Raw genomic sequence first — 10785 nt, 5'->3', positions numbered from 1 at the left:
CTTGTGTAACAAACAAAGAGTGTGCCCTTAAGCAAACACTCCCGTGGTACCTGCCCCCGGCCTGGTTTCACAAGATGCATGGAGCTCTGGACCCATTGTGCGGACGAAAACGTGGGGCATGTGGCTCCTACTTCCACATGTGGTGGGACTGCCCATAATTCATACTTTCTGGGTGCAAATTCTTGACTTTATAGCAGACATCACCCACATCAGACTTCCTCTTCATCCCAAGATGCTCCTGCTATGGGCACCAGTCTCTGGGATTTATTCCAGATCCGGGAGAACCGCAAAGCTGCTTACTCAACTCGTCCTGGGCACTAATTCTCTATCGCCCCGGCCTGGAAAGCACCAGAGGGCCCCATACTTGCCCTATGCTGGATTAAACTATGGGACATTTTAGCGGCAGAGAAAATCGCAGCAACCAAAGAGGGCAGACTACATTAGTTCTCGGGTGTCTGGTCCCCGCTCCTAGACTGTGACGCCAAGTTCCCAGGGTTAACAAGCAAATCGAGACTGCCAAGATTATTCTTGCAAGCATAATGGCCCCTATAACAGGTCACTAGAGTGGGACGGGGGGGGGGGGAATAAGAGGGGGGCGTCAGTAATCTGCAACTATTTTTGAATGGTTACTTTTGATGAATATACCGGTACTCCATGATGCAACCGTAAATATATAAAGAAAATGTAATGCAAATCTCCCCCCTCATGCTCAGCAAATTCGACTATTGCCCCCCCTCCTCCCTCACTTCTACCTTCCTTTCTCCATAGGGTAGCTGTGGGTTGAGTAAATGCTGAGCTGAGAAGGCGTTGGACAGCTGTGTGTGGGACTTGGAAATATGGGACGCCTAGGAGTACTGCACTCTCCCCAAGTTTGGAGAAAACCCGGCTCTCAACAAGGCCAAAAATAAGAAGTGCAGCTACTGAGAGCTGGCCCATTTAAAGCACTGCATTCTGGGACTGTATAATGGTAGGCAAGTTAAATTACAAGGGCCAAAATGTAAAGAAAAACAAGAATGGCTCAACATCTGCTGAATGAAACGGGGTATGTGGGGCTATAGGCTACTACACAGATTAATATTGTTTGAGATATTTTGGTACCTTCAAATAACCAATCCAAAATAATTTTAAAAAATGCAATTCTGAAAAAACATGACTTTTTGAAGGGATGCAGGGGCTGGGGTCGCTGTCAGAGGGATGCCATGCATTCAGCAAGATCATACCTTCACCATGGCATTTTAGCAGGCTTACCAACAACATTATTCAATACAACAATTTACTGTGATGTCGCCCTGCATAGCTCTCAACCTTTCATTGGCCCTGGCGGGTGAAAACACCCGATTTTGTATTTGGCGGGTGAAATGCCCATTGAATCCTGTGTGCATGTGGGAAGCTTGGCGGGTGAGAGCGCTGCCTAAGTGGCGGGTGACACCCGCCAAAAGCGTGTGAGTTGAGAGGTATGTCCTGTCATGTAATCAGCATAGCTCTCAACCATTTGTATCACAAAGGCGGGTGAAATCACCCGATTTTGTTTTTGGCGGGTGAGACGCCCATTGGAATGAATGGGCGTGCAGGAGGCTTGGCGGGTGAGTCAGCCCTTTACAAGGCGGGTGACACCCGCCAAAAGCGTGTGAGTTGAGAGCTATGTATCAGATCAAGTTATGCATAGCTCTCAACCATTTGTGTCGCAAAGGCGGGTGAAAACACCCGATTTTATTTTTGGCGGGTGAGAGGCCCATTGAAATGAATGGGCGTGTAAAAGGGTTGGCGGGTGAGTCAGCTGTTTACAAGGCGGGTGACACCCGCCAAAAGCGTGTGAGTTGAGAGCTATGAGTTATGACATAATTTCCTGTGATGTCATTATTATTCTAATTACTATGTTTTAAATGTTAAGATTCCTACAGATTTTTGGTCACAGAATGTTGGCATGTATGCAACATACTTCAGAATAAATCTACGTGGACCAATCACAGCGAGATGGCTGCAGCCCTCTGATTTTGGGCGGGGGCATGTGCGCTTGCGCAGCTTTCTGTACACCCGCACGCGCTCCAATCTTCCCGCTCTTGCGGTGATCCCGGGCGTAGGGGTACGTACTTTGCATGGAACGTAACATGGCAGTCACGTGAGGGGGGCTCGTTGCTGGGTCCTTTCCTCTGATGGGAAGTAGCTAGAAGCGTTTGCTGAAAGAAACCGAGAATGGGGGAGCTCGCGGAGCCGAAGAAGAAGCAGCAGGAGAAGAAGAAGAAGAGCAAGGTGAGGGGGAGCACCGGCCCCGAGGAGGCTTTAAGTGGGCCAGGCAGTGGTGAGCTTGTTGCCATTCGAGCCAACTATCCCGAGTGACACGTTCCACCTTTTCAGTCAACAGCGCCTTGCATGCTGGAACTTGTAGTTTATATTGCGCTAAGTGTGGTTCATAGGGTCCAGGCATTCAAAGTGCTGTTGCGCCAAAAGTCACTTTATGAAGATGTCCCAAATGACAGTGGACACGGTGGTGGCAAGTTTGCTTGCCCTGGGAATGGCTACACACGGCTGGGCGTCAGGCTGCGCTGCCTCATGGCGTTTCCCGGCTGCGCTCTCCATGCCGGGCCTTGTGTACTGCTCTTGGTGCAAAACGTGGCACTTCTAGTTTCAGCACACTGAGTGAGTACTGTGGGCTTCCAAATCAAGACCTGGCTAAGCTAGTCGCAGCTTTTTAATATATTCCCACCTCCCCACACCCACCCCTCTATTGACTCTGTGCACGTTCCCCGGAACTTGCATTTAATGGATGAATCTATGCTTCTGACTGACGTTTTGTATTCCCCAAGAAATATTTTTTTTAAAATGTTTTTACAATTATTTGTAGTTAAAACTTTTTGTATTGCAAAATATATATTTGGATGTGTAGAGCGCACTACAGCCCGCAGGCACCAATGCATGTTTGGTTGGTGTCCCGTTCTACATAAAACAGCCCAATGCTGCTGGTACTACTGCTGTATACGCCCCCTTAGACGTTTTTTACAACATTGGCCAGCCTTTTCTTTAAGGTCTAATTGATATGCATATCTGCACTTTTCCTCGATACTCCTGGTGTTTTCTTGTATTTTAAAACTACGTTCTGCTGCAAAATCAAGACCTCCACTAGGCGTTGTGTTGGAGTTTTTTTTAAGGAAAATGTAGAGCAGGCCCTCAACCCTTACACCAGAAAAAAATGCAACCCACCAGGGAAAAAGGCCAGCACACCGGTTGCAAGGTGAACACAGTTTATGCTCATAAAAAGACAAGTACATGCCAGCAAAGGACTCTGCTGCCACGGAGCGCTCTGAGGAAACCAACATGGACGGCAGTTTATAAGGGAGAAAGGTGTCGCAACTCATGTACATCACATAGGGTACTGAAGTAATGAGGCAGATTGCTTATACGTGAGTGCGAGCTTTATTTAAGGCCCCCAGAGATAGGACGGCCTGTAATGGAATGAGGATGGTACACTCGAAAACAGAGTGACAGATGGAGGGAAATTCTGTTAGTATCTCGTAAGAGCATTACGTATAACTTCTCCCTTCCTATCTGATGGGGAAAGGAGAGAGTGGGGAAGGAAAAGAAACAAGGGAGCATGACTATACTGAATGTAAGGTGATAGAGAAAGACTTTACATAATGAAGGATGATTAGTAGTAGATGTAGTCGCTGTTGAAGTTTTGGATAGTTTTACGGTTCCTTTTCGACAGTCTTCCAACAGGAGCTTCATTGTTGTTGTCATGGAGTCTGTCGTTGTTTTCGTGTTCGTGTTGAGCTGTTTCAGTCGAATTGGAATAGTGCTTCGATGGTCCGTCGAGTCTTTTATCCTTGGATGTACTGGGTTTGTGGAAGTCTTTTTCTATTTTCACGAGATCATCACCAGACCATCTCTTCCCATCATCCAACGTGACAGATTTACCGTGGAAACTCACAACTCTTTGTGGAGACCTGAAGGTGGATTCACCCTTGAGTGTCTTCTTGGGTTTTTTCACACAGACCCAGTCGCCTTCTCTAATCAACATTTCCCTTACTCCATTTTTTTGAGTCATAATACATTTTGTATTTCGCCTGCTTTTCTCTCACCGTTTTCTGGAGTTGATCCATGTCTACTTTCACTTCTCCTGTGTTCAAAAAAATCCACGCAGGCCTAAGTCGGTTGCATGCAACTCTGCCCTGCATCAAGGTGAAAGGCTTAATGTTTGTGGTCGTGTGTGGGGTTGTCCTATATGCGCACAGTGCCTCTGAGAGTTTCTCTCCACGGGAGGGTGTTGGCTGTGGCTAATTGAACCACGGTTTTCACAAGTCTATTCATTCTCTCCACAAGTCCATTGGAGATTGGATGGTACAAGGATGTCATTATGTGGTCGATGGATCTGTTTCTGAGAAACTCTTGGAATTCCACTGACGTGAATTGGGATCCATTGTCTGAGACCAATTCTTTGGGGTCTCCCTCCCTGCTGAAGATTCCTGTCAAGAAGTCTGTCACTTTCTTTGAGGTTACGTTTCCTTCGGTTATGCCCCATTCTGTCCACTTTGAAGTGTAGTCTACGAGTACTACAATATAAATTCTAACCGCTTCAAGTTTTTCAAAAGGACCCATGATGTTTATTGCCAGTTTAGACCACACGTTTTTGGGTCTTCCTTAGGACTTTGGACTTGTCACTCATGGCACAGGCGGAGCAGTTTTTGACACGTTCTTCTGCTTCTTTGCACATCTTCGGCCACCAATAGTTGTTCCTTACTCTATTTTTAGTCAAGCTCCTACCTAAGTGTCCCTTGTGTGCCAATTCAAGTAGTCTTTTCCTGAGCTGAATAGGTGGAATTACTCTGTCGCCTCTAAAGATATGTTCTTCATCCATGGATATTTCTTCTTTGATGGGTATAAAACCTGCTAAGACTTTTTCAGATCCTTCCCAGTCATTGGTTAACGCTCTCCTGATTTCTTGCTGTCACTGCTGGCAATGTTTTTCCATTCATCACTGGGGATGGCAGAATTTACGGTAGCTATGATGTCCCCATCTAAACATTCAATCTCTGTGTCTTGATTGGTCGATAACCTAGAGAGGCAATCAGCTACTTGGTTTTGCGGACCAGGAGTGTAGCATATTTGAAGATTGTATTGCATGATGTCAAGGAACCAACGTCTGATCCTTGGTGAGACAAGGTGAGGAGTTTTGGACTGGAGGACATTCACTAAAGGTTTGTGGTCTGTTCTTAGCAGGATGGGTAGGCCCCAGATTAAATTCCTAAAGTAGAGTAGAATCCACCTCACTCCCAGAGACTCCCTCTCAATGGTGGAGTAGTTTAACTCCGCCCCTCTCAACACCCTTGATGCAAAGGCGATTGTCACTGTGTTCCCATTCTGTTGCTGTTCTAGGACTCCACCAAGGTCGATTTTCTTGCATCTACTGATATGATTGTTTTGGCCTTGCAGTCGAACATCCCCAAGGCTGGGGCTCGATTGATGTGGGATTTGACTTCTTCAAATTCCTTTCTGCACTCTGTGGACCACGCAAATTTGGTTGCTTTCTTCATGAGGTTCCTCATATGTTTTGTTTTGTGGGCATAGTTACTTATGAACTTGGAGTAATACTCCCGTCATCCCGAGGACACTCCTCAACTGGTCCTTGTTCTCAGGTTCTGCGATGTTTAGTATGGTGTCCATGAGTTTTTTTTTTTTTTTTTTTTTTTTTTTTTTTGGGACTGATGCCTCTGGCGTCGATGGAATGACCGAGATAAGAAACTTGATTGCGCTTAATATTGCATTTCTCCAATCTCATGCTCTTCCTCCGTGCTGGCTGAGATGAGGATGTCGTCTTGGAAACATTGTACACCATCAAGGCCTCCAAATAAGTGTGACATTAACCTCTGAAAGACCGCCGCCTCTGACGCGAGTCCGAAAGGCATTCTATTGGACATAAATGCCCCAAGAGGTGTAACGAAAGATGTTAAATGTCTTGAGCTCTCCTCCAAAGCAATTTGGTGATAAGCCGAGGAGAGGTCTAGAGTGCTGAAGTACTTTGCCGGCTTCGTGTTTGATAGGAGTTCAAATATGTTAGGAAGAGGGTGCCTGTCGACTCAAATGTTTTCGTTCAGGTCTCTCAAATCGACGCACGTTCTTATGGAATTGTCGGGCTTCTTCACCAGAACGATCGGGGCGAGCCACTCAGAACTTTCAATGGGTTGTATGATGTTCTCTTCGCAGAGACGCGCAAGTTCAATTCTTAGTGCTTCTTGTGCCCCAAAAGGAACCCCACGGACTCGATGTGCTACAGGGATGGCGCCCTTCTTCAAGACAATCATGTGTTGAAAGCCCTCGAGAAGCCTGATTCTTCCACAGAACACTTTTGGGAATTGTCTTGCCAAAGTAGACTTGATGTCGGTGTCGGTCTTGAGCACACTCAACACTGGGATTTCTTCCCCAGGGTGTATCCTCACTCGGAGAGTGGCTTGTTCCTCCCAGCCAACAACGGAGGAGCCATTTCTGGCTACGAAAAGTCTGCAATATGTTTCTCCATCGTGGAGCCTGAGCTTCACCCACGTGCAGCCGATTATATCGATGGGGGTTTTCCCATGGCCAGTTGCTCTCACTGGAGTGCTCAGTAAGTCATGCATTTTGCCAGAGAGTACTTTCAAGAAAGTCTCGATGTCCACCATGGTATAGGGGGGAGCCAGTGTGTACCATTACCGGCAAGGATATGCCGTTAATTTGCATATCGACCCAAGAACCCTTGCACTGCTGGAGAGATGTGACAGTAAGTATCTGTATTGGTGGGTATCTTTGTTTGACAGCTAACATGTCATCACGTCCTTGATCACTCTCGACAACTCTTACGGAGGCTGATCTGATAAAGGTCGCTTGGCGAAGTTGCCATATCTGGTTGGCCTTCCTCATGAGTTCCTGCAGACTTTTGCAAAGTGTCCAAGTTGGCCGCATTTGTATCACTCAACAGCCATCGCGGGGCACTCCTTGTCGGTATCAGTTTGTTTGTACCACCCGCATCTCTGGCAGCGCGCTGGGTTCTGGTTGCTGTATTCCGATACTCTCCCCCTCCTGGAATTGAATCTAGAGCCATGCGATGACAAAGCTCTCCTCACAACTGCCACTAAAGGTTCATTGGGGTCGACTTCGGGACTGATCTCAACAGACTTTCTCTAGGTTCGCCACCTGGTCCAACCTCTCCTTCATACAGCGATCCCCAAATTCCATGCTTCTCGCCATCTCAGTGGCTTGGTCTAGAGTGGGGTTCTTTGTTTGCCATAGTTTCTGCTGAATATGTGGGTCAGCTAAATTGAGCACAAGTTGGTCTCTTAAGTATTCATCACTGACACCCGTAAAGTTTCAGGTCGACATGAGTGCCCTAAGGGATGCTATGTATGAGTCAATTGATTCATCCTTGAGCTGCTTCCTGGAGAAGAACCTATATCTCTCCAGAACTACGTTAGTCTTATTGCCAAAATGACTGGTGAGTTTGGCTAATGCAGCATCAAATTTGCGGTTGCTGTCCCCTCCTACGTCATCGGATTCGGGAAGTGTCCTAAACAATCTCAGGGCTTCTGCTCCTATACAGTTCAAAAGCGTTGCTTCTTTGAGGTCATCGTTAAACCTGCTACCCCCAATGGCCCTGAGGTAAACCTGGAAGCTGTCAATCCACTGCTCCCAGGGGCATGCTGGAGTTCCAGGACATGGAAGAAAGTTGGTGGGAGGCGGAACACTGCATGGTAGATATAGTGTGCACTAGTCTTTTAAACTTTAGAGGCGTTGCTCACAATGCTCTCAACAGGCTGGTGGAGTTAGCAGGTGGAGGGACGCAGCGTCTGTAAATGCCCCAAATAGTCTTGGCTCTGACAAAGTTCGGGCGTTGGAGTCACGCAGTGAGATATTAAACACTTGGTGTGCATGTAATTGGTCTAAAAGACTGTGGAGTGGTCTCGTTAAGGTTGAGCAAAAGAAATTCATAATTCATACACTATCACTCAAAATGGCCGCCCGTAGGCCTTTTCTCGAATTGCCGTTGATCGGCGATTCGTAAGATGCATTCAACAGCCCTTGGCTCCTCGATACGGAGTCATGTAAAATTGGTGATTTATGGTCTGCTCACCGTCCGTTGTTCACTGCTCACCGCCACGTCAGCCAAATGAAGTAATAGAGGCAGATCGCTTATACGTGAGTACGAGCCTTATTTAAGGCCCCCGGAGATAAGGCAGCCTGTAATAAAATGAAGGATGGTACACTCGAAAACAGAATGACAGATGGAGGGAAATTCTATTAGTATCTCGTGAGAGCATTACGTATAACAGGTACAAATCAACATAGCTGGTTGGTGGGATCCTATACATGGGCGGCTTGCTCCATATGGGAGACCGGGTCATTGGTCCCAGTTTCTCTTATCCGTCTTCTTCCACGTGTGGTTCTTCTCACCGCATCATCAGGCCCTGAGCTTCATAATTGACAATTATGATGGGGCTGGTAGCTTGCCCTATCTCTGGACTAATGTGGGCGCAGAGGCTATATTCAAGGTCATCCTATATTGTAAACCCCAACTCGATCCCAGACGGGTCAGCGCTGTTCCAGGTCTTCCTACCCTGGGCTTTAAATCTGTTACTTTCCCTGCCTGGCATCTCGCAGCACAAATCACATCAAATCTGAATTTTTAAATCAAGTAACTCTGATTCAGTTGTGTGGCCTGGGTGAAACCCCGACTGACGCAGGCCCAGGATGTGGTTTGCTTCCAGGTAACTTTGGATATGCAGATAGGCTGCTCGGTCAAACATTTTTAGTAAAAAGAGGGCAGTAGTTGGTGGGAATCAGAAGGGTCAAGCGAGGGTTTTTTGATGAGGGTGAACCCAGGATTCTTTAAGGCTGGTGGGGGCAATGCCAGCGGTAAAGGAGTTATTAATGAAGGAGGCAATGAAGTGTGCCAAGATCTCAGCACAATCTTTGAACTGGCTTGCAGGGCAGATGTCGCTTTTAAAATCGATTTAACATCTACTTCTGATACGTTGGTGAAGTGAAACATCAGCATATCTTTTGGGCAGGAGGGGGGAGGTAGTACTAACTGTTATGGAAGATTGAGTTTAAGCAACGCTTGCTTATTATCAATTTTTCTGTGTAAAGTTTGAATTTCAGTGAGAATGGCGTTCTGAATATTGGTGCTCCAGGCGGTTTCGGGGGGGGGGGGGGGGGGGATAGTGAGGGTTTCCAATTCCCTTAGAATGAACTGTCGCAACCTGATCTTCCGAGTGGACTAAATACCTCTGTCCCCAGGCACCAGTCAGAGAAGCGAAAACCACCCTCTGACCAGTTTGAGTTCGAAAGTGCATCCAGGTCGCCCAAACATAAGGAAAAATCCAGAAGCAGGCCAAAAAAGGGGAAACCACCAAGGTCAAGGAAAACACCTGTCCAGCCAGTAATCCAAGGGCAATCCAGAAGAAACAAGAGCCAAGATAAAAACACACAGAACACAGGGAATCGGGAAGCAAAAGATCCAAAACGCCACTCAAAAACAGCATGAGAAGCACTGGGTGGAGGGAAGTTGAGGCTTTTATGGAGCACTTCCTGGTAGTGAGTGTTAAATCATGTGACCTGACGTCAGACATGTGAGTTCTCTTGCCGTGTGTCCTAGAGTCGCCCTGGCAACTGCCAGCGGTGGACGGGAGCTGTTGTGGCTGCGCAGGAGAACTGCGGCACCTAGGAGCCCCCTGCAGAAGTGGAGGGAGAGCGGCCCCGGGGTTGGCGCAAACCGAGGAGTTTGCAGGGTGCACGACCCTGGAACTGCGTGTATGGTAAGTGCGTGACAGGGCATTGTAGGTAGTGACTTTGGCAGAGAGGATAACTTTTTTTATGTTTGGCAGCAAGGGAGAACAATAGTTTATTGGCTTCTAATGGTGGGTTTTTTTTTTTTCTTTTTTTTTTTTTTACAGTCTGCTTCTGCCAGCCGTTTCTTGAGCAAAGTATTTGCAGTTCGGGGGTAAACCGCATGCAGATGGTATGAGTTTGCGTGGTGCAATAGTGTCAATGGCCTCCGTCAAGGTCTTCCAGTACAAGTCAGCAAGAGTGTTGGGGTCGGTGGCAAATGGTGGCCCCGGTAAGAGAGAATTTAGCGGAGGGAGAGGGGGGATATGCTCTTCCTAGAGCTGCGAGCTAGGCTAGGCGGCAGAGGGATGGCGATGAGTGTAGCGTGGGCTGTAGGTGAGATGGTAAAGTGCAGACAGTTTTTATTTTGACAAACCAGGAAATACAGACCAGTTTCATCATAGCATTTCAGTAGTACAGGCATATATCAATTCAGGCGTTTCCCCAGGGGGTTAATCGTTCTCCTCCATTTCAGCTTCTAGCAGGTCCACCACCTTCCCCAACAATTCCTTCCCACTAGACTACATATTTCCCATCTCAGCAATCCCCCCGCTCTGCTCCTGCATCAACCTCTCCCCGCGTTGCATGCCTCAATTCCTTCATTTGCTTCATGCATGCCCCTCTTAAGCTCTTTATACAATACAGCAGACACTGCCAGTGACCACAGCCTTGGGGGGGCCCCCCACCAGGCTTCTATTTTTGGGCCCTCTGGCGATTTCCACCCATGGCAATTCTGTGTTTCGCTAGTACACAAACCAAATCCTTCATCTTGGTCATGTGAGCCTTTTGTCGCTCGCCCCTGGGGAACAATCCCAATAAGCAGTTCTCTGGGGCCACGACAGCATCTGGATACCAATCCGTGCTACCCTCCCCGCTAACCCCCCCCCCCCCCTGACTTCTGTATTACCGGGCACGCCCACGTATCAAGTCCGCTTC

General features: G+C 47.5%; 1 protein-coding gene across 2 annotated transcripts in view; it reads left to right on the top strand.

Moving 5' to 3' along the window:
- The first annotated feature begins 2064 nt into the window (after window positions 1–2064).
- The window catches only part of WDR46 (WD repeat domain 46), a 161582-nt gene continuing 152861 nt past the window's right edge, over window positions 2065–10785 (top strand). Inside the window, exon 1 of one of the 2 annotated variants that reach the window (XM_069635234.1) lies at window positions 2065–2250. In XM_069635234.1, the coding sequence (XP_069491335.1) occupies window positions 2194–2250 (57 nt within the window). In that variant the 5' untranslated portion in view covers window positions 2065–2193. The remainder of the gene's footprint in view (window positions 2251–10785) is intronic. The other variant, XM_069635235.1, reaches the window with a different exon arrangement.

Source organism: Ambystoma mexicanum, chromosome 13, assembly GCF_040938575.1.
Source record: "Ambystoma mexicanum isolate Mex_15411 chromosome 13, UKY_AmexF1_1, whole genome shotgun sequence".
Classification (NCBI taxonomy): Eukaryota; Metazoa; Chordata; class Amphibia; order Caudata; family Ambystomatidae; genus Ambystoma; species Ambystoma mexicanum.
This window is presented reverse-complemented; position numbering and strand designations above follow the sequence as displayed.